The sequence below is a fragment of the Falco cherrug genome, chromosome 2 (assembly GCF_023634085.1).
Source record: "Falco cherrug isolate bFalChe1 chromosome 2, bFalChe1.pri, whole genome shotgun sequence".
Lineage (NCBI taxonomy): Eukaryota > Metazoa > Chordata > Aves > Falconiformes > Falconidae > Falco > Falco cherrug.
In genome coordinates, this window is record NC_073698.1 from 97,431,676 (window position 1) to 97,456,344 (window position 24,669).

The 24,669-nt window shown below is 36.8% G+C and overlaps 1 protein-coding gene across 1 annotated transcript in view; it reads left to right on the forward strand.

Annotated features, from left to right (window-relative positions):
• The window catches only part of ANOS1 (anosmin 1), a 140,186-nt gene extending 116,243 nt beyond the window's left edge, over nucleotides 1-23,943 (forward strand). The window contains exons 10-14 of the mRNA XM_055702810.1: nucleotides 10,935-11,029; nucleotides 13,276-13,447; nucleotides 14,674-14,894; nucleotides 17,536-17,677; nucleotides 18,382-23,943. Coding sequence (XP_055558785.1) covers nucleotides 10,935-11,029; nucleotides 13,276-13,447; nucleotides 14,674-14,894; nucleotides 17,536-17,677; nucleotides 18,382-18,440 — 689 coding nt within the window. The 3' untranslated portion in view covers nucleotides 18,441-23,943. The remainder of the gene's footprint in view (nucleotides 1-10,934; nucleotides 11,030-13,275; nucleotides 13,448-14,673; nucleotides 14,895-17,535; nucleotides 17,678-18,381) is intronic.
• Nucleotides 23,944-24,669: the final 726 nt, after the last annotated feature.

Consider the following 24,669-nt stretch of genomic DNA (forward strand, 5'->3'; position numbering starts at 1 on the left):
TAAAATGTTGCTGGTGGGAGTCATGAAAAACATCAACAAGTACTACGATTTGGTAGAGCAGATAGTGTGCAACTTCTCAAATAGTATGCAGTTGTTCAGTGGGACAAATAATAAAGTTTTAAAATCACATTTACAATAGTAGCAGCCTCAGTGGCACCTCCCCTGCGAATGGGACAGTATCGGGGATTCTTTTCAAGGTCACAGTTTACTGTATTTCTTTGTTTCTGCAGGCAAAACAGAAAATCATTACTGGTTGCCTCTCACTTGCTTCCAAACCTCCATACCTTCCAGGGTAGGTGGTTAAAGCTGTTAGTATGAAAGACTTAGGGGCAAGTCTGCCCAATGTTTAGTCCCAGGAATGTATTTGGAACTGATGCAAAGTGAGCCAGGAGATTGAGTATCACAAGCCAAATCAGAGCTACACACTGTGGTCCCAGAGCTCAGACAGCACAGAAGACTGATTTTGCTTAACAGGTCCCCACTGATGTCAGCTGAAGGCAGATAGCGGCTGTGCTGGAGTAGTTTGGTCCAGAACATTCATCAGACTAGATCTAACACTTTGTATGGTTGATGCACTTAATGCTTCATTTTAAAATTTAAATAGTGTGTGCTGTTCACAAGCCTGAATCGTACTCCAGGATGCCTTTAGTAATTGTGAAAGCATATTTAATTTGGCTTAATTTATACATTTTAAAAAAGTCATCCTTTTTTTCTGAAATACAAATTTAATCTTGATTTCTTTTGAATTTTGTTAAAAGATTAAGTAGAAATGTAATTGCAAATTCCCTTGTCTATAAGTGCAGTCTAAAGATTGATCATCGTTATGTGGGATGAGTACCTACAGTCAAACTGCAGATACACATTTAATATTCCATTACAAAGTAATTTATCAAGACTTAACTCACTGCAAGGCATTAAAAAAAATTAATTGGTCAACTAATAAACTCTTACCTGATTTTTAATTCTTCAGGGAAAATTTTTTTTTCAACAACACCATCTTTATGTACCTTCAGTAATACCTGTCTACCCATTACACAATTTTCTACATTTCTTATTACTTCTTGAGTATTACCACAACCTGTAAGGTTAATAATTTTAATAACAGATGCAGAACTTTATATATATATATAGTGTCTGTAAAATTGTGAGTGGAAATGTCTGTTATTAGGCAGTCTAAATAACTGAGGGATAAAATGGCAGGCTTTTTACCGTCCAGTTCTTCCCCTCCTTTCCCTAAACTGTATCACTAGGTCACATTCTGTCAAAGCTTTGTCTTAAATGCTCACACTATCATACCTGGAACAATCCTGCCATTACTAGTGTGAGTAAAAAGATCCTGAGGTACTGCAATTTAGCAAGATATTTTTCATTAGCTGTGGACTAATAACTGCTCATGAGTACTCTCTTAGCTTGCCTAAATTCTGAAGTAAAATATGTAGCTTATGATCCAGGGGAGGTTAAGCTATCAGCAGGTAGTCATCATGCTTATAGTGAAGGTGGTTTAAACTAACGAGTGTCCTCTTGTAAATTGGGTCAGTTTTCCTCCACATGCCTCTTTTTAACCTGTATTGTTTAACTAGCCTAGTTTATAAGGTGTCTACAAAACCAGTTCCATAAACACCTCGGACAGGGAACGAGACTGGACTGTTTGAGTGAGTAACTAGAGTTGGAGGAAAAGACACCAAAAAGGGTATCTGACATTGAAGTTATAATCTCAATGTAAAGATGTCACGTGTGCAATTGATGAATAATGAGTTCTTAAACACCAGTTCCTTTTACTCCTGTGACCATAAACTGAATATAAAAATATCCATAGCAGTCTAGACCAAAGGTCCATCCCAACAGGTTCTTGTCAGTGGCCAAAAGCAAATCCAAGGGAACGTAAGAATAGGCCAAGTATATAATGATACTTCTGCAGGTTATTGTCCCAGCTTCAAACAGCTTCTAGCTCATGGTATTTCCTGAGCCCAGTGTGATTTCACTGTATTTATTAACTTTGGATTCAATTCTCCTTCATGATAATATCCAGTGTCTCACCAGGGTCACATAAAATTTGGGCATCTGAAACGTCCCACGTTATGGAGTTGCAGAGTTTTAAGTGCTTGTTCTGTGAAGAACCATTTTTTTTTTCCTCCTCTGAAGCCACTTCCTTTAGCTTCATTTGAGTACTAATTCTTACACTGGAGACACAGAAAACAGTCAAACTCTGTTCACCCTATCTGTATGCACATGATTTTATAGATATTTGACCTGGGCTTGCTGTGTTCTTTTTCTTGTAGACTCAGTAGTCTTAGAATCTGCATATTAATGACATTATCTTTATGAATAAAAATTCAGCAGAGCAAGATGCTGGTATGGCATGGCATGATGCATACCATGAAAGTCCAGTTTTGGAACTTGACGGAGCATTTTTCATGCATGCAAACTCACCTGTACGGCTTTTGCATAGGGTATGAGAGAGAAGGCAGTAGCAAGTGCACCTCTGCGTCTCCTCCCACTGCAGATTTAGGGGTAAGATGGGTCTGTACCTTAATTCTGGAACTGGGAAGTTCCAGATTACCTACCATCAATATAGCCTCCCCACCTAAATGAGCATTCAGGTTTGTCAAAGTTACACAGAAGGCTAAAGTTAATGATAGAGTACCTAGTGACATTTTCAATAGATGTATAATCATAGTAAGCCTTGGACTTGTTTGCTTGTGTTTTTTGCTTTTTCATTAAATTCAAGTTTTGGATGCTTAGATACCTTTGAAAATCTGGCTGTGACGGAGTAACGTGGGAAGCTTCTGTTCATGCTACAAGCAGCTATTGTGAGACTGGGAGCTTACAAGAGGCAAATTTCCTTGTAATAGAAACCCAGAATGAGATACTGTTGAACTCACTTTGTATAGGATGTTGTGTGAGGGTAGAGGTAATCCGTCTTAGAGATGATCCCAAACTTAAATCCCTCAATATAAACATCTTTAAACCTTGAGGGTTTCTAGGTCTAGATATTGATACAAATACTGTGGCCCAGGCCTGTCTTTAAATCGTACACTAATTGTTAATATACTTTTTGGAAAGGCTTATCATTGTACTATACAAAGAATGTGTTCTATAGAAAGGAAGTTTGTTTTAAATGGCATAATGTGGGAAACCAAATCTTTGTGATTTAATCGATACTGCTTATATTCCATGTAAGAGCAGGAAACAGTATAGTTTGCCTTGTTAGGTGCTGTTTATTGAGTTAAGTTGAAATGTTAACTGAGGGTTTTGGTGTTTATTTTAATCATACTGCTTGAATAGGCGATTATTAAAAAGTTCTTTTCCTCAGAGGTGTCATGAATACCATGAATTTCATAACCAAACATTTGACACTTTGGATTTTTTTTTCTCTTTTTTTTTTTTTTACCACTGGGTGAATCAATGCACAGGCAGCTTAAGAGCCAGAGCTGTTTTCATTTCATTTTTTTAAGAGAAACTTAACTAAAATGCATGAGACAGAACACATTGACAACATAGTTTGTACATGGAAAAGAGGAGTGCAGAGGCTCACAATGCATTAGTGCATCAATGCAGCATTTTATCATTAGTTGAAGGTAAATTGTGTTTACCTATGTATCCTAGGACTGATAACTCTACATTTGCTGAACTGAAATAAGTAAAATAACACTTGTTATTCTATCACTATTTCTTGTCCTGTCATAAGCTTCAGATTGCAAATGTTGGCAAGAAATGCTGTGATTCAGAGAGGCATAGAATGGCTCGTGAGCCAATATGTGAAGAAATAGATAAGTGTAATGATCAAGTATTGACTGAGATCATGTTTCGCTTCTCTGCTGTAAGCTGAAGTATTACTTCCTAACCCGTTTTTCAGTCATGCTAGTATTACGGTGCAATAAATACCATGTGGATCACTTTATACTAATCGTGTCTTCAAAACTGAAGCAACTATTAGTAAATAACACTGCTTTGTTTATTCACTTGGATTTTGCCCATATTTAAGCCTTCCCTGCATATTTTTCAGAACCTTTCCAGCAACTGAGTTTTAGCAGAAAAAGTGTTTATGGAAACTTGCATATTGTAGAACTCTGTGTTGACATGGAAGAGAATGTTGGCCTGATAAACAGATGAGCACAAGCCTGACAGAGAAGAAGACACTTCTTCGTAGTCTGTCTCAACTATTTGCATAATAGTTCTTGGTATGGAAATACAGGCAGGTTATGCTGCAGAGCAAGCGCTGCTGCTCATCCTTCTGCCAGGATGGCGGGTTGGAAGCAGTGCTGTCTTGTATTAGATCCACAGTTTTAAATGTGTATCAGGGGTTACGTACTGGGAGAAGATAGAGCAGGAACGTTTCTTCAAGAAGCCTTTGACTTGTACACAGCTTTGGGCACTTCAGAGATGATAAAATGTTTTTCTTTATGCAAGGCATCATATATTTCACTGTTTACCATTGTGACTTCTATATTTACCGTATCACAGTTTCACCATTCAATACAGTGAGATTTTTTTTTTCCTGAATGGTGTGGTGTTTGACATAGGATTTATACAGAGCTCCTCAAAATCATACTATAACTTTGTTGTAGAAAAATTTAATCAAGCTTATAGATGCTGACACATGTACTTTGTGTGCGTGAGCAGATTCTGTCCTGTGCTGTGATATTAAATATAAAATCTTTACCCCTTGCTATAACCTATTTTTAGAGCAATAGTGCTGCAAGACACATGATCCAGAAAGGAAATAGCTTAATTTTGCTGTATTTCCTTCTTCCTATTAGTCTAAGACAATCAAAGACATGTTCAATATTGTCTTTTGCCTATAGTTTGTATGTCATTAGTGTCTTGATCTTGGTGGATACTAAACTTTCTGGCCTGATCCATTAGCTACCCTTAACTGTCGGAGTCAACATGACTGTTCATATGCTTAAGCACTTTGAATCCGGGCCAGAGTGCTCAGCAGCTTGTAAGATCATACCCCAGTATGAGAAGAAAAATAAAAACCATGTGGCCAGTCACAAATACTCATTGCAGTTTGCTGTATAGAAATATCAGATTTAACAATACATAATAAATCCAGATTTGGGTTTAGCTACGTGCAGAACAAATTCTTTCAGTAATTTTCTTACTGAATACCTTCACAGAAATCTGTCTCCTTATGGCATTGTGTTTGAAGAAAGGTTAGGTTTGAATGAAGACAGCAGGTTTACATATGGCTAATTATCTTCTAAACTTTGATAACTCCTTTTGACACACAGCATATTAATTATATGTATATATTATGGAGGGAGTCAGTTTGCTGAGGTAATGACAAAAAATACAGAACGCCATTTCCTTTTTTACTGAAATACTCATTTGACATGTGCTTGTTATTTATATTAAATAAATACTTTCATGCTGCCAGGTAAAGGTTTTCATATATGTCTTATCCTATAATCTTTGCTTTTTCACCATATTTTATTCTAATTGGAAAATCTATCAGAGACTGCTTGTTAATTACTTCAGATCCTGTCATGATACAGAAATCAGCTTGATGTTACTGTGTTTATTGATGCCAGACATTTTTATTGTAATTAAGCCTTAATTTGAGCTGCTGTTGTTGAACATGTCTGCTCTGAAATCTTGTTTTCCAGCAAATAATATTTGATTTTTCTTTCTAATAAGTTATTGTAATTTGTTTGCCTGCATAGTAGTGCTGTCACAGCTAACATTAATCGGCATTTTTATACCAAATTGTAGCAACCCATCATCCAACAAGCACCCATCAAACAGAATAATACACAGCTCTAGAGCTGATATACTTTTACAGCAGAGACTGTTATTATCGTGACTTGACAGGGATGGAACAGAGGTAACGAGTCGTGAAGTGCTTTGCTTAAAGACCTGCAGCAAACTAGTGGCAGAACTAGCCCCAGTTCCCAAAACAGTCTGCGGCAGTTTTCTTGCTGTGGGTCACAGGAATGCAAAGAAATACATACCTCTTGAATCTGCTGATCTGCTTACCTGGTCTCCTGAAGTGACAGGAGGTTGCTGTCTTATTGGTGGTGTTGGGTTGTGTGAACAAATTTCACTGCTGTTCCTGCCCATGCTATGCCAATTTTCTAGCTACAAAGCAGACTCCAGTTCCTCATGATTGTCCTGTTGGCACCCTTCTGCAACAGTAATTGTAATATAAAGCAGAGAAAAGTATTTGAGGCAAAGAAAGGAGCTGTCTGCTGTAACATGGTAGAAAAAAGGAACCACACTAGATGAAATTATTCACGTGGCTGGCAGTAATGGAAATGTACAGCAGAACAGAAATGTGGAAAACATTGGCAAAGATGAGAAAGATCACTTTTTATTTAGTTTATTTTTAATAAACTGTAGAGCCATTTAAACCAGAAGTTCCAGCTGGAAAAACTGCAGTTACCTGGCATTGTGTTGAGTGATTTTTCTGAATGGGTCTCAGAGCTTCAGATGCTGCGGGGAGATCACGAGATTTAGCAACTGTAGAATATAGGCATAAGGTATTCCTATTAACCATCATGCAGCCATGGCTTAGGATGGGTAGCAGTACTTTTAGGCAAAACTATACAATCTGAGATGCTTAAATCATGCATATGAACTTGAACTTTTCAAAATGGCAAACAGATGTATTTGGCACTGGTATTTATAGGATTTTGAGCTGCTTGTGCAGCTTGTAGCTACAGAATAGGTGCGCATTTCCCCCAGAAAAATCTGAAATATATTTATTTATTTGTATTAAAATGGAACTAAAAGGTTTGCGTTGGGAAGAGGGAGAAAGAAGATAAATCTGGCGAAAAATGTCTTCCTAAACACAATCAGTAGAGAAACAGCTTTGTGGAGATACTCGTATGAAATTAAAGGTGTTTTGGGATGAAAGATAAGAGGGAGGAAATAAAAACAGATATCTTTTCAACATGATTTAGAGCATCCCCTGATCAATAAATTTCTAGTTAGAGATTTAAGATATCTGTCTCATAAAGTTAGCTGCATACCTTTGTTCAGCAAAATAGCTGAGCATAGGTGGAGTTTTAAGAACATGCTCATGTGGTGTCTGTGTGGGAATGTTTTCTTAAGTCCAGGAACTCATTCTGTACTTCAGAAAATTTACTTCAAAGTTCATAGCCAAAATAATTAATGTTAGCTATTAGTTTATTTGAAAATATTAGTTATGTGCAACTGCCTGAAAGATACAAAAACCTATAGCTTGGGCAGCTGGAGGTCATTTCCATGTAGTAACTTAAAGATTTTTTTAAAGTAATTTTCATGCTTTGCCCTTTTGTTTCTTTTTTTTTTCTCCTTTTTTTTTTTATTTAAAGAAACTTGAAAATAAAAGTAATTGTTTGAATAACCTGTCTACTGTAACAGTCCTTTAAGGAGTTCTTCTTACTTAAATGTCTATTCTGTTGACTAATTTCACAAGCCTAGAGCTGTTGAAATGAGTGCTAGCACTTAGTATGTCCTTCAAGTTCAGTGTTTCTGTACAAATATTTTGTGCTCTGGGAAATATGAATGCTCGCTGTTTGTACAAGCATTAGTCTTTTTAGTGTTAAATGGTATACCTTCTAACCGTGAGAACAATGAAGTTATAAAGCTTTATAAAGACTCCTAATTAGAAGTACAGAATCAAGACAACTCCAAACTATTAAGAGGACATTGATTATATACAAAAAAGGCTTTTTACTATGACATCTGAAATATCAGGGAACCATATTGAAGGAGTCTGGCTGTTTCTTTTCATTGTTATGTACCTATTCTAGAACAGATAGCAGAACTTTTTGATAAAAGTGACCGAATCAGTCCCATTAGATACAGAATATTCTGTTAATATTAACTACTCAAATGACTTTTCAGAAAAATACGTGGCTGTGGGTTACGATATATTAACCTTAGCTGAGCTTAGTTCAGGACACATTAGCTCTGGTGGTAGTGGCTGACATTCAGCAAGACTGCAGCTTGGACAGCTTGTCCAGTATCTACCACTGAGTTTGCAATAGACAGCTGAAAGCAAAAATCCAAATAAAATTATTGTAGTGATCTGACTAGGAGAGTGTATATTTCTGAAAGGAAATCCAGGAGAAGCTTTTCTTCTGCATGTGCTGTAAAGACAAAATCAGATGTGTAATGTTGCATAAAAGTGAAACTCTAGACCCATAAACTTTAAAAGCAACTTTATAAACCAAATACACTTTTTTGTTTGTTTGTTTCCAGTCTTTTATGTGGCTTTTTAGATCATTCCACGCATCTTTTCTCCTTTTACTTTTAAAAACATTGAAGATAATTTCTAAACCAGTCTTGTTATTTAATATGCATACTTCATGCATGCACATACACTTTGAGTTTTTCATGCTTCTGTCTTCATTTAATCACAAAATGTCTCACCTTTCCCTATATTTGTAAAAGTTTCTGTCTCAAGTAGGAGCTATTTCCCTATTATATTTCAGTTTTGCAATGAAATTGCTCTGGATTTAGACCCTGACAGGACAGATATTTTAGAAGGATTAAATTTTTGTTATTGTTGTTGTTTTTACATTCTTTTTAACAAAAAGCAATTAACATACTTATGTTCAGATCTTTTAGATTACAACAATGACAAAGGTGGAGATGAGAAGACGTTTTAGTCTTGAAAATAGAAGTTTAGGGAATTCAGAAAGGCCTTTTGTAATGATAAGGTTTTGATAAAACTTAGCTGGTTCTGTTATGATGCATTCCAGTGTATAGCAGTTGATGTGTTTGTATATATGCATGCAAAAACCTTTTTGAAATAACTTAATTACATAATCACTAAAAAGAAAGTCCTGTCCTTTCAATATAGGTTGTTGTCAGAATACTAGATGTGAGCACTATCAAATGATTGATTTGTTAATTTTGTTTAAATAAAAAAATGAAAATGTTTATTAAAAACCATCATCCTACATTTAATGTCCAAGTTGATAGGAATGAAATAAATTTTTAACCTGTTTCTGATTTTCTAGCTCAAATAGAGAGGTTATCAGAAACCACAGCTGTTTACAGATTGGTCACTGAGGGTTTGCTAGTGCAGGAGAGGAGTAGGAAGGGAGAACAGCCTGAGAGCAGAAGCTCACATAAGGAATGGAGGTGGAGTGGCAATAAAATCCAAACAGAATTCTGCTGTGCCAGGAGCTGGAAATACCAAATATCTTGGGTTTACAACATGTTTAATTACATTTTTGAATGCAGTCTTGGTAAACCTCTACACTGGTATATCTGGATGCTGAGCTGTATAGTCTCTTGATGCTTGGGATTTAGCTTTCCCCAGTTGCCCATGTAGTGATATTCAGTGACCTACCTGAGGTATATGTCTTACCCAGTTCTTGATGGCTGGATAATGGCAAGGCTTAATTGGCTTGGATAATCTCTGCCAAAGAGAGAGTGATTTATGTATGGATTGCAAGTGAAAGTTACTATAAGGAAATAGCCATTTTGTAGCTTTACGAAGAGCCTTCCATCTTATATACAGATAATTTAAAATAACAAGTTGATAATATACAATAACAGATTCACTGTGGTTAATTGGCACAGAGTGTACATCGTTAATATAGCATGATTAATATAGCAGCACAAAGTTTTCAGGTCCCAGGAAGCTAGATGATTTGTTTGTCCATCCCAGGAGAGGGGCGCAAGTAGGTGATAGGCAATAATTGACTGAGCTGGAAGAGATGGAATCAGATGAAACCTACTTATAAATGCACTGTGAGTTTGTGTCTTCATCCAATAGCACATCAAGTGGCAAAGCCCAGCAACTCAGAGGCAAGGGAAAGCACATCCATTTCTTTATTTTTCGATGAGAAGGAGCAATCACAAGGCAGCAAGTTATTTATTTATAGATTTCTTTTTGAAAAAAGTAAAGTTGGGTTTCCAGATAAATCACACAAATAATTGGTATACATATTATGAAGATAGTTGCTGCAAAAATTTATTTCAAGGAGCTTCTAGTCAGTCTTTTTACCAGAATACCATTTGATCTAGTTTCAGACACTACTTATTTACTCATTAGTTTCCAAATCTTCCCTTGTGCGTCCAAGCTGTTCACAGCAGTCCAAAGCCAGATCAGCCTTTAAGGCATCAAAGGTGCTAGTCTTCCCTCCTGAAACCCACAATCAGGCACCTGACATGAATGGCTACGTTGTACCAAGCTAATTAGTAATAACAGACAGTAATTTGCATCCCCTGTATAAAGATAGAGGATAACCAAATCCAGAAATATCACAGCATGTATGTATTCTACCTGATGATTTTTCCTTGTTTTTTCTAATTCTTTCTTGCCCTTTGTTTTGCTTCTTTATGCAATCAGTATTAGACAAGAATCTAGAAGAGCTGGAAATTGGTTGGAAGCTTATTCTATTGATACTGCAGCAAGTTTTGTCATTGATTCTAATGGGAGCAAACACAAGCCTTTGGTATTACTACTGTGTCAAGACTAGCATTTTATTTGGACAGATAACGAACAGGTCTTATGGTATATTCTGGAAGGAGAAAGCTCAGGGATTTACAGTGTTCTTCACATATCTTCAGGCACAGATTTCTCAAGCAGTGCCAGGCAGCAGTATTGCAATGCCCTGACAATACACACAGTCACAGGCGGCTGACACAAAGTCATTCCTGTCATTTTCAGGATGTTTAGAAGTAGCAGCATTGAGATTTTTTTTTTTAATGCTCAATTTAAATCCTTAATTTGTTAAAAAATGTAAGCAGCATATGCTTACATATCTGAAAATGCCAATTCACTATTTTTAAATTTATCTCCATTAGCTGATATAAGGTTTAAGTTACGTAAGTGTGTAATATTTTCTCCATTCTATTAAAGGATGCTTAGGAACAAGTGAGGAACTACCAGCTCCTTCTATTTTTATCTAGAGAAGCCATAAAAGTTGCAAAGGTGAAAGCATAATTATGATACATGTCTTTTCCTCTCTTTTTATACCATTTAGATATCAGCATGAATCAATTCCAGGTCCACTGGTTACTGGAGTCTTGTGCACACAATGACACGAAGGGACTTGGGAAAGTAACAGAGATGACTTATGTAAGTCTCCATGCAGCCTGCTGCCTGACTCTGAATAGCTTCTAAGCAGCAAGAGGAAAGGATGGTTCTGTAACATAACACAGCATGCTTTATACCGTGTTTCATAAAGAACTAAGAATATTTCTTTTCGATGTTCCTCTTCAGCAAAAGATAAAAATGATGCATCTGGACTGTTTTGGGTTTGGGGTTTTTTGGTTTGGTTTGTTTTTTGGTTGGTTTTTTTTTTTTTTTCAAATTTACACTAGGCTAAAATGTTTTCTTTTTTGGGTTCTTTTTTTTTGGTGGTGGTGTCATTCAGAAAACAAGAGCAGTCAAGCTTCTTAGCTAGCTACTTATCTATTTCTACAGCATATAGGACATGGAGCTTTAGCTATAATTAGTGCTGTAGGACTCTAGCACAGGGCATATACTGAACACTAATAATAGTAATTAATAAACTAGGTTTTCTTTTAGACATGCAGGTGGGTTTCACAACCCTGAGGAGAATAATGGAATAAGAAAAAAGGACCATAGGTGAAAAATACTAGACATTAAATCTGGAAGTCAGACACTTATCAGATAAGGAGAAAAGCTCTATGTAAGTACATGTCAGCCCGAATATATATTGCAGTGGCAGTTCTTCACACTCAATTTGTTGGCAATCTAATGTCATCTGTCTCTGTAACATTTTTTGAACAACACAGTAATGTGGTTTGTGCATCACAATTGATTTAGTGTGTTACAGAGAATGGAAGAAGTTGCAATTCACCTGTCCTTCTGACCCTGACCTATATTACCAGATCAGTTCAGTGGAGTTAATGGCATGTAGAAGTAGAGTAAATCAAAACACATCATTTCTTATACAAAAGGCTGTTATCTTGTAAGATTTACTGATTCATGGGGTCAGCAAAGCAAATATTAGAGGTGGATTAAAAAAATATTGTGACATAATTTTATGAGCAGTCCCAATATTTCAAGTTATGCACATTGAAGGCAGGAGAAAGTTAATATTTAAGAAGTTTATTTCCACCAGAGGTCAGGAAAGACTTTTTGTACGTCAGCCCAAAAGCATTGTGGGATTAGTTCATGTATTTCCTCTCAGTCATTTTACAGTAATTGGTCCAATTGACTTTGGGAAACTGTGTTTCTTTTGAGGAAGAAAATAATTGCAAACAAACAGAAGAAGTTGCATGCTACAAAAGGTTTGGTACTGGATTTGATAGGTCAAGGTGGATAAAGGCCTGATGTTTCCAGTGTTGAGCATTTAGGTCCTGTCACAACAAATATAAACAGTCCTGTCACAATTTTAAGGAGGCGTCAAGCCTATTAGAGCACTGTCCCAGCAGGTGGAAGGCAAGAAGTCCGTTCTCAGCCCAATCTCTATGTCCCATCAAAAATGACCTTCCAAGTGAAGGTTGCACTAATCCAGTTTGGGATTAGAAAAAAGAGGGAGTTATGCAGAAGAACACTGGAAAGCAGTGATTCTGATGGGAAGTAAAGATCTAAAAGGCAGTGTAAGACTTTTTCCTTAGCCAGTAAATTTTGTTGGACATAATCACAGAAAAAACCCCAAACACACAAATATTTTTTTCGTCATAGATGATTTGTGCTAAAGCTTTCGGGGGGTGATTTTCAAAAGTACTTTAGATGACAGTAAGAATTTAGCAGGACACTTAATTTTGTGTAGTTTTCTTCTCCAGTCATTGTCTTTAAAGAAAGATTTGCACTTTGTAGTTCAGCTGTGGAGCTTTTCTTCCTGATAGGAAGGTAAAAGTAATTAACATACTAAAGCAGAAAAAAATGGATCCATAATATCATGCTGGACTTTGAATGTGCTTTTAAAAAGTTAAATGTATATGAAACCTGTCATTTACAGCAGCTTAACTCAGCTTTCTTACATTTATTTAATTTGATTACCATTTACGTCCTTACATTGCTACCCCCACTGCCATCACGTCAGAGAGACTGTTCTGAGTGTTAGAAGCCAGTTGCTTTGATGCATCATGTCAAAGAAACTGTGTAAATTGAAGGACATATCCGAATACCATGCTAATATATTTTAGTACCAAAAATAATCATAACATAGGTGATGTTTGCTTTTTCCTCTGAGTAAAAGCCATGTTGGCATGTGTTAAGCATATCAGGATAATATTTTATTGGCGAAAGCTTTTCATCTTCTGCCAACCTTATTTTTAATTTTTTTTCTTTTTTTTTTTTTTCTAGACGTCTATTTGCAGCATGTGATCTTTTTGCTTTTCTTGTTTTAGGAAAACTACATGATTCTGAGGGACCTGTTGTTTTCATGCAAATATAAAGTAACTGTTATGCCTGCAAAATCTAAAGGCCGTTTTAAGGCTGAGAGTATTTTCTTTGTTACCCCACCTTGCTCTGCATTTAAAGAAAAAATCCACAAGCACATTAATTGTCCTGCTGAAGGAGGTAAGTTATGATCTAGAAAACTAGCCATATAGTTTCAAATGCATTTATAATCACAAAAAACCCCACTCTTTAAAAGCAATTCTAAGTTGGGAAATGAAAGATCCAGAAGAAATGACTAATACTTATGTGAAAAATCAACTAAAATACAGAGCAGTGTAGATTTTGGCTAGCATATTATCGTTTTGTCAATTAGGTGATAATTTTAGTGAATGTTTCTAAACATACAACGATGTTTGTTATTACACAGGTTTTATTTTTGTAAGGAGGGACAGTTTCCCAGTTATATGGAAGCAAACATTATAATGATGGATGGTAACTGTAAACATAATTATGCTGGCATGATCTTTTGAGTGTTTTGCTACTAATGCAAGCTGCTTTTTCAGCTTGATTTTGTTTGGGTTAATTCTGCTCTCAGATAACAAATAAAGGCACTCATGCCTTTTACAGTGTTTCCACAATGGTAGGTATAGCTAGAGGCTTATGGAAATCACGCAATTATGGAGATACTGGTTGGAAAAGACCTCTGGGGTCCAGCCATCCGCTCGAAGCAGGACTGTTGCCAGCACTAGGTCAGGTCAGCCATGGCTTTGCACAGCCAAGTCTGGAAACCTGTCTCTTCATTTAGAGGGTGGCCCTGTCACTTTGAGTGCCTGCTGTCCCCAAGAGTACTCCCATGCTCCACGGGTCACCTCAGAGTCCTGCTGGCCACCCTTGCCATTTCCTCACTGCCCCTCCTGACAGTTTTCCAGCTTTACAGCCTCCCTGGGAAACTGCAACTCAGGTGTGTGTTTCCCCTGATCAGAGTGCCCCTATTAACTTGTACTACAGTTTTAGAACGTTAATTTTACATTTTGCCTGCATCATGGAATTCTGTGCTATCCTGTGGGTTTTCTTGTGATCCTAAAACTGAAAATAGAAGCTCAGGTATTCGGAAATACAGGGGAGCAGCAGGATGGCTGCCTGTGAATGAGGCAGTTATATCTTTACATGCTATAGGCTTTCCTTTCTATGACCTGCGGCTGACAGCATTTGATCTGAAGTCTGAATTTGGCCCAAAATGCCAATGGAGTATTTCAAAGATAGGCTTTGGTTAATACAGAAAGCTGGCAGGGTCCTGGGTAACACCAGAAAGACAGCTTTATCTGACCTTGATTTGTGGAATTAAATGAACGTTATTGAACATTACCTCAAAGTTTAGCTTATCTTTTTGCTTTCCAAATTTATAGTGCCAGTTCTACCCAAAGTGTTGGCCAAACCCGAGAATCTATCTGCGTCTTTCATTGTTCAGGAAGGTAACATCACTGGTCATTTTTCCTGGAAGATATCTAAGGCAGACCTTCACCAGCCCATGACAGGGTTTCAAGTCACTTGGGCAGAAGTAACCACAGAAAGCCGGCAGAACAGCTTACCCAACAGCATCATTTCTCAGTCGCAGATACTGCCAGCAGTAAGTTGTTTGTTGCTTTCATATGCTAGCAGCTTCACAAGTGTCTGGGTGCATAGCCTATTTTTAATGTTTAGTGGTGATGTCACACTTAGTGTTCTCTGGGTCTGCAGGCAAGCTGGAGTAAGAAGTGCTTCATTTTTCCTCCTTGCTGGAGATATAAAGCACAGCTACTCTTGTTGATGACACATTAAACATTTTAATGTGCAAAATTGTCAAATTAGCAACCATTTGTCTGAGAAATGCCTGAAGGGAGGAAAAGATCATTTGTGGGGCAATAGATAGTTTTTATTTTCTTTTGATGATCAAGCTGTTCAACTTAGTGGTTACTGTAGTTTTAATAATTATTTGGTATCCAAGTCGATGGATTTAAGAGAATTTTCTCTTCGAGTCTGTCATTGCTCTAAGAAAAATAAAAATCACCTCTGTGCCAATACACACTATTGTCTGATGGACAGATAATTTAAAGGAGAACTAGGTTTCACTGTTTATTGAAAGTGTGAGAATTAACAGTTTTAATTCTTCTCCCTATTTGCTTTAAGATGGCTTTTGCTATTTCAGTTCCTCATCTGGCAGAGGCAGGTGAAGAGCTTGTCATTCAGACTCTGCTGCCAGATCCACCAGTGTCAGCAAAAGGGCTTAAGCAGCTGGCCTTGATCTAATATCTTAACAACACTGGGAGTCTCCATTCACTTCAGGGAACTGGATGAAGGCGATTATGTCTAAAGCAGAACTGGCTGAAAATCTTTTCACATTCTTTCTTCAAAGAATGTGTAAAATGTTTTGTTGGACACACGTGGCATTCAAAGCATTTTCCACAAATCAAAGACAAGGTTCTTAGCATTCTGTCTTAATTTCTAGCAGACTGCCCTAGGGCTGGGGCAGCTGTGTTTCAAAGCCTGTTCTTCTGGAGGAGAGCGACAAAGTTGACCATGGATGCTCTAAAACTATGGGGCAAGCTACCATGCAAGCTACTTTTTTGCAGTTTAGTACAGACTTGGTGTGATCTGCCTCAATTCATCCAAAGGTCAACCTACAGTCCAGAGCAGAAGCACAGTGCAGGTAAAGCCTTGGTCTCTTCACCAAGGGTTACCTCGAAGTGGTTACTCAGTCATAGACCCTTGGCTGCATTTTTTTTTTTTTTTTTTTTTTAAGAAGCTGGCATATGATTTTATTTGGCATTTGTATTCCTGTTTTTTAAGCTTTTGATCCAGTTAGGTCTGAAATATATATAAAGCTTTATTTAACATTCCTTTGCATTGTGTTATGCTTCAGTTTTTTATCATTTTTTCCCCTCTGGTTTCACTGTTGTAGAGCCTGGAGATTCCTTTTATTTAATTATCACTATATGTATCTGTCTATCTATGGCAACTGGTTAACTTGCAGAAAACACTGATTTAAGTTGAAACAGTACCTCCTACCTCTCAGAAACTACCAGAATGCAGGGTATTTTACAGTGAGGATCATTCGCTCAGTCTTGTTGGTAGCCTCTGACTGATAAAAATTTAAAATATACACAACCAGGGCTGAAATGCACATGTCCCAACTGCCGGAACAGTGCCTGAGTGAGCAGAGTGAGTGCGTGAATGTGTTGTATGCACTACTCTCCCTCTCCTGATCTTCAGTATTTTATAGGAGGTGGAACAGCTTCAGCAAGGTCTATTAAGAGCAGCCCCATACTCAGAATATGTGCTAATTTGGCAGTAAAAGTACGTTTCCCTCCACCTTTTCTCTCTTTTTTTTTTTCCCTTTGCTGTCTGCTGCAATAACAGCAAATGATCAGTTATTCCCACAGCTTGTCTAGGTCCCCCTGTATGGCGCTAGGCACAGTGCCAGCCAGAAGCACTTACCCTGCTAATAATGGGCCAGCCCAGCTGGTTGCAGGAGCACACCATGCCTGCACTGCCTGGCATCGCTGCCCCGCTGCCCCCTTTCTGGGACTGGGCCTTTTCAGTTTGGAATAAGATGAATCAGGATTTTTGATTCCTTAATACACTTTAGTCTGTAGCCAGATATATTCCCATTTGGGAACATGTATAAACTTACTCTGAAATTTTTTTGCACAGGTGTAACTGACCACAAAAGGTATGGAGCAGTGAAAAGTGAGTCTGTCATGCCAGCAATGGGATTAAGAACACAAAGCAAATTCATATGGTGTAATTGGGACAAATCTGCTGAAATCAGTGTAGCCACACTTACTGTCTATATCTGCAGCAGAGGCCCCAGGCCTGCCATTAATTAATTTACTGATTAGTAGAATTCACAGGCAGATCCAAATAAAAACAAGTTTATATAACGCACGTTTGTTAAAAAGAACGATTAGGAAGTTACATTTTTGTTTTTCTTTTAGAGATAAGCACATCATCCATTTCCCAGAACACTAAGGAACAACTTGGACCTCTTGTGCCTGAAACCATAACATGGTAAAAAAGTCTGCTCAAACGGGAATGGCAAGCAAAACATTCAAAACAAACCCTCTTGACAAAGTGACACATACGTTACATCATTTTAACAGAATTCTAAGAAAGTAATTTGTGGCTTCAGAGAGTGACAGAACCTGTTTAAACCACTGATTTGTCTGAGTAGAGCAACCGTGTTTTATTTTTAGATGAGCTGCAAATTGATGCAATTTATTTATTTTCAGGATCATTATGTACTTACTGTGCCCAATCTGAGGCCATCAATGCTGTACCGCTTGGAAGTTCAAGTGCTAACAACTGGTGGGGAAGGGCCAGCTACGATAAAATCATTCCGAACACCTGACCTTCCTCCGTTCTCACCCCACAGTAAGTATGCACTGTTTTGACATGTGTTCACATGTTACAAAACTTCAGTCCTCCACATCTAAAGAGTTTGCTTGAGCCTTAGAGGCTTTGTTGGTTCCAGTATCATTCCATAAACTTAAGATGTGTGAAAATACCGGGTTTCTCCCCCACCCCCGTAAGTGTCCATCAGCAATGATAGACGCAAATGCAGTCTTTCTCTCACTCAGTTTATGTGGTCTGATATTTGCCATTCATTCCATCACAGCTCTTTGGCTTATTTGTGCCTATAGCACTTGGGATTCAAAGCTGGTCTGTCCTCCAGGTACTACCTAGGACTGGGATTCCTTAGCTTTCAAGACTAGATTTTTCTGGGTGCACTCAGTCCAGCATGGCTAAAGCCTGATCGTATTTCTAAAGCAGTGCAGACCTCTTAATGGCCATTTCCTGCATTTTATATGTTTCTGAAAAGTACAGGTCAGTGTAGCGAAGCCCAGTAAAAAATATAATCAGTTAGTCCAAGATTCAGTTGCTTGAATCTTTTTGTCCTTTCACAGTCCCAATAAAGTTGTGGACTGAACATGCACATACTTGTCAGCTCAGGTAGTTCACTTACAAGCTGAAGGATTGCAAGCTGAAAGCCTCACAAAGCCTTTTCAGTACGGACAATTGTTGGTATTATGTACTTAGGGTTTGATATGTACATATTTTCCTATTATTTTGTTTAGGACCTCATCTAAAGCAACATCATCCACATCACTACAAGCCACCCCCAGAGAAATATTAGACTGTTTCAGATGATTACACAAATGACTGAGAGAAAAACTGAGCTCCCAAATGAGGGCTGGAAAAAGGCACATCTGTAGGAGCAATTAACCCAGTTTTCCGGTGGAAGTTACCATCCTGTACGATCTGTATCCACTTCTCTGTAGTTTAACCATGAAGAATTGTGTTTGAACCAAGATCTGGATGAAACATACAGCAAGTATTTTGGTACCACCACTGTTCAACAAGCTGAAAATCACGTCCAACTCTACACCTGTAAGAAAATGAGAAGTGTGTTCATGATAATGTTTTTGTATTCCTGTGTTTAAAGTAGATTGAAATGGTGCAGTGTATACAGCTTTTTCTCTTAGTGACTTCAATGTTAATATTTGCAAGATTGTCCTGTGATGTATACATACTTTGAATACTGGAGGCCATGTTCTCAGTGTGTTTAAATGATCTATTTTACTTAAAGCTCTGCTTGTCACCAGTTTTAAGTCCTAGTGTATTTTGCTATTAAAGATCTCCATATGTCTCAAATAAGGACATAAGTAAAATAATTACCAGTAGCGGAAACCCTAAAATAGTCAGTGTTTATAATTGCAGTATCACAGAGGAAGATGATGATACATTTATATCACCCATCTGTTCTGAAGTGGTAACGTTTTAGCATGTACATCTTCTATTAATGTAGTTATTAGCTAAAAAATATATGGGGTAGATGTACCATTGTAAAGAAACAAACGGCAGTTAATAGAATTGTTGACAGTTAATGGCAATTAATACAATTAATTGATAGATCCTGGAAGAATTACTTTTAAAATCCCACTTACAATTTTTTGGTATATAATATTTCAAACTATAATAATATCTTGGAAAACCCACCAATTTCCTAGTTAAAAATCTGAATAGTTAACATTTTAGAAAATGAAATTCTGAGGTACATTTATTATTCAACTAGCCATAGAGCTACTTTTTGGCTTTGGATTTTGATGCACATATTTCTTTTCCCCGTGGAACTTCTGAACAGAAGGATGGATGTATTGGCTCTATTCTGCTGTTCTGCTTACAGAAAGAATTATGTGACAATATTCTGGCATCTGGAAAACATTGGCTTATAGTTTATTTGAATGCATTTTTCAAATTTAGACAGAAGGGTGCCCTTTTTAACCATAAGGGAATTCATGTTGCCTTATTGTGCAATATAAACTGTCTAGAATAATTTACCACACAGAGAGACATACCTCAATAGTAAACAGAAACTGCTTGGATTTATTATCGAGAGGGTGGAAAGTATCTGCCAATAAATGTCCATACAAATACTCATAATCAGCTTCTAATGTTCAAGATGTTCAAAGTGCTGCTGCAGTCTTTGGCAGCGTTTCCATTGCTCCCTGAATCATCATATGAGGCTCACGTACTTCAAACACTGAGGAGTCAAACATGACGAGGCGGCCCCTTTTTCTGCCAGCAGATGCTATGGGCTCACCTGTACTTTGTGTTTGCCTGCGATACGCAGTGAGAGGAGCTCAAAAAAGCAAATATGAAGAAAAGAAATATTTACCTGAAAATGAGTATCAGAGTTATGTTTATCATAGTAGAGCGTTCACAAAATATTCAAATACAGTTTGTCTGTACTGAAGTTTATAGCTTTTTGGTTTGTGTGAGTTAATACCGCAGAGGGTGAAGAAAACAGTTTATTTCTGATCGCTTGCTCATTCCAGATTCCCTGCATTTCTACTTTTGGTTTTAAAGGGCTCTTTTCCCCCACTCTCTTTCTACTTTGCTTGATGTCTTTTTTGATATGCACGCGGTGACCAAGAACTTTTCCAGACATTTTCCGTTGCGGCATGGTCTGGGCCTTTAATAGTAGTTTTAAAAATATTAAAGGCTCTGGTGCTTTTAATTCCTTCCTCTATCATTCTGTCATCTCCCCTTTTCCAAAATGCATCAGCAAATAAACAGGGGAACTTTTTCTTAAAATGTGTGGTTTAAAGGTTTATTTTTCAATTTTTGCAGAAGGCCAGAGTCTCAGAGTTTTTTGTTAGGATGGAAATGTTTCACTTGTACAAGTCTTTACAAAGAAAACACAATTTGAATCGTATCGGTGTGCAGCACTGCTCGACATTTAGATTGCACAGTGTGTAGGTTAAGACTAGAAGTGATCTTCGTTGTGTTTGCTGAGAGCAGGAGTCAGTGGGATCAAGAAAAACAATTGCCTCAGACTTCTCTGAAAAATTCTGTCCAAACCTTTCAATCACAGTCTGTTCTAGTTATGCTGGAGTAAATCTGTAGTGACTTGATTAATGTTAATAAAATTATGTTTCATTCATAGTGACATGGGAAAGCATAGAACATGGATGTCGGTCTTTATTACAATGATGCCAGGTCTGGCTTGGAGATAAATTGGAAGTTAGTAGTCCTGAGTGGTCGTACCCTTAGTCTTTATTGCTGAGGGGAAGCCTCATTCTTCTGAAATGAATCAAAATGGTTACTGTTTGCTGATGCCAGTCTGTTTGAAGCAATCAATGTTTAAAAATAACAATGTACTTTTGAAAATCATGGAGGGGTTTTCCGTTTTAAAGTAGATTCTGGAAATAAATGAAAAAGTTGATAAGTAGAGTTGTATTAAACAAGTGTATTTATAGAGTCCACTAAGATGTACATTATTTTTTCCTTCTGCAAATCAGCTTATCAGCTAACCTTTCAAGTCATCCTTCAAATAAAAAATGAAAAATACAAGGTCAACAAGGCTTATGCATGGATGTTAAATTCCTGACTATGAGTGATTTCCTGATATTTTTTGAATTTAGCGGTACAGGTTTGAAGTTGTTACTGCCCGATTCATAAAGCTTTGTTTGCTGAATTGTACAGGATATTGTCCTAATTTACTAGCCTAAGTCAAATTAAACATTTAATTCAGCAGTAGAGTTGTAATTCACTATCTGATTCACTAGTTAAAGATTTATTTTCTCAAATGGTGTGTAATACAGAATTAATATAGCTATTAGGATGTTTTTAGATACTCTGCACCTTTACACTAATATATTATTTGCAATGTACGATTCTGATGGATTTGTCAGTTGACTTCAGGATGCATTTTGTTTATCTTTATTTCTTAAAGCAGAATTATAAGAGTATGCCGTTTTTGCTAACTGCTTTGTGAAGTGGATTTTTTTTGGTTGTTCATTGATGATTTTTGTTTAAGAAGAGAATGGTTTGTTCTTGTTAACTTTTTTGGTCATTTTTGAGTTGTTTATAGAGCAGGAGAAATTCAAATAAGATAGAGCTTGTGCTGTATCATCTATGTGTATCATCTTGAATATTCATTAAGAATATAGCACATAGACAATAAATAAAAGGTCTGACTTGTGAAATGCTGAACATCCTCAACTTAGTGGGTCCAGCAAGAGTTGAGGACATGGTCCGACAATGCTAACATTGACATTAACTTTTGTCATGATCACGCACAAAGTCAAAAAAATATTCATTGCTAATGTGAATGGGAATTTTACTGTTGGTATTGGCAAAACTGTATAGAAACCTTAATACTGAGTCAATCTATTCCACATACTTCCATCTCCATACTCCCAACTGGAGTCAGGAAGAGTTTTAGATAAGCAGGCCCTGATTCAGGAAGGTATGCAGAAAAGGAAACTTCCATATGCACAAAAGAAGTCAGTGGGATGGAAGAAAACAGGTGCAGTTAAGAATGAACTTTAGTGATGCCTCAAAAAACATGGATGTCAAAATCTGCTTGAATACTGTCTTAAATCAGGGCCTTATAGAACAAAGTGTGGGACCCATAAATTCCATGTACAACACCTTTTTTTTTTTAATTTTTGTCTTGTGTATATGTAAATGTCATTGTGATATTATTTATTAATTCATTTTTTTACACTATGTGCCAAGTATATTCCTACCCTTTTGATCAGTACTTGTGAACATCAATTACTAAAAATAATGTTATGCAGACTTGTGCATTGTAACCAGGAATATGATGCTAATAAGCTGTTGCATGTAGTTTTAAATAATAAAGAAACCCCTTTATTTAAGAAATGTAAATGAATATCTGCAGATGTTGATGATTATGTATGGTTTTGCATGCCAAAACTCATTGTTCAGTTGTGGGCATGAATTGTAATGACTGTGTTACCTCTACTGAATATATTAGTAAGGTACAATTTACAAAGTAATTAACAGAGCTCTATATGTAAAATTTTTCCTTTTTACTTAATTATATTGTAGTAGAGGTAACAGAACTGCTTATCTGTTACCCAGATTGGCTGTAGAAATTATGTTCCTATAACACTCATTTAAAGTCAATATTTATTTATGTATGTAATACAAAAAGATTGGTCTTACATGTTTGTCCTGTTATTTAGAGAAAAAAATACACTTGTAAAAACAGTTTGTAAAAAAAAAAAGTAAATGTAAATATAGCCTGATTTCTTTTACTCACCGTTTTCATATTTAGAATTTGTACATACTGTTTAGGTAATAAACTATCCTACATCAAAATCTTGCTACATTATCTCCTCCATACAGAATTTATGGGTTTGGTTTTTTTAAAGTTGAATCATCTAAGAAAAATCAGTGTCACACCAAGTTCTTTGTGAACATCTAAATCTCATTGTTTGTAAAGTCATACCATTTCATCCTCAGTGTACTACAACATTGTTTTCTTTAGAAAGTGAACAAAACAATATGAAAATAAATTTAGATATCATTTGAGTCTCAAGCAATCCTTGACGTAAAAAAACAGACTCAAGAACTTGCCATCCCTTTCTCTGTCCTAATGGGATAGTTCACAGTGAAAAATTGTTCACCCTTTGCAATAATAACTGAAATGAATTAAAATGTTGCTAGATCTATGTCAGTGGTCTCATGCTGCAAGTCAAGATTTTCATGATGGAAACTCATGCTGAAATCCATGTATACACCAGATTTGGAATATTTTCTATTTTAAAGTGCAGTAACCCATGATTTAAATTCTACATTTTTAATAAATATTAATATCTGTCTTAGTACAAACATTTAACTGTTTCAAATTGTCAGAGATGTGCTGTCATTCTCAGATGCATTGTCTTTAGTTTGGGGATGCGTCTTTGACTTACTCTTGACTGACCTAATAAACATTTAGATTTTGTTAACTTGAACATAAACTCCAAAATTTCCTGGTATTGCTTTGTCATTAGAATACTTGATTACATTTTTTGTTGTGGTTTTCCTTTTACATAAATGGCTAATACTTAGCAAAACCCATACAGTTAAATTTCTCTGCAAGTTGGACCATTTCACTGGTACTTGCTATTATGGTTTGTAAACCCTGGCAAGAATGATACATCGCTGTGGATAGGTAAGTTGTCATAATCAATAGTTGAAGCATTCTATACACTGTAATTCAAAATGGCCATTCATTTTTTCTTTCCATAAATTCAAATAAATGTTTTATTCAATATTGAACTAAAGGGATGATGACTGGATGATGTGAATCATATGAAATAAAGCAAATTTGCTATATATTGAACAGTATTGATCATTTTGGGTTTGGGTTTTGTGCCGTGTGCTTCTGTACCACTTGGGGTTTGTGCATTTAAAACCAGAATGCACTCAAAAGTTTCCATTTCATAAAAAAATTAATACAAGGAAAGCTTTTTATAGTACAGAAGAAATCCCCCTCTATACTTCTGTTTTCTTATTACAGGTGTTGTATTGTCATCGTCTGAATGTACACCAGCCTCTCTGAGGAAGGCCTTGAGCCAAAACACTGGCTGTCAGCCTGTCGGTGGCAATGCAGCTCCTGCAGGGGGAAAGAAATCACTGGGGAGAGCACTGAGCACGTGAGCTTTGAACTGGAGCCAATGTGCGAGACTTCTGCAGGTCTGAAGGGGATGTGGTTCAGCCGAAGCGAATTGTTGTGTCCCCTTTGGATCGTGCTCAGTAGCCTTCCTGCTTCTGCTCAAGGTACTGGCAGGAGCGTAGATTAATATTTAATACATGCCCTGCGGTAAGCAGTTACTGGGAGTGCCGTGTGGCACAGAAACGAAAGAATTTATGAATGCTTTCTGTACCCAGTTCCCCCACCTGTGATGGTGACTTACATTACTTAATAATAAACTACATTCAGGACATCTGTTTCTTCTCAATGGAAGATCAACTTTGGAAATAACGGGTTGTCATTTTTCAGGAGAGTTAGGCAAATATGCCACATACAAGTATCCCTTTATATTTGTGTGCAAATATATTTA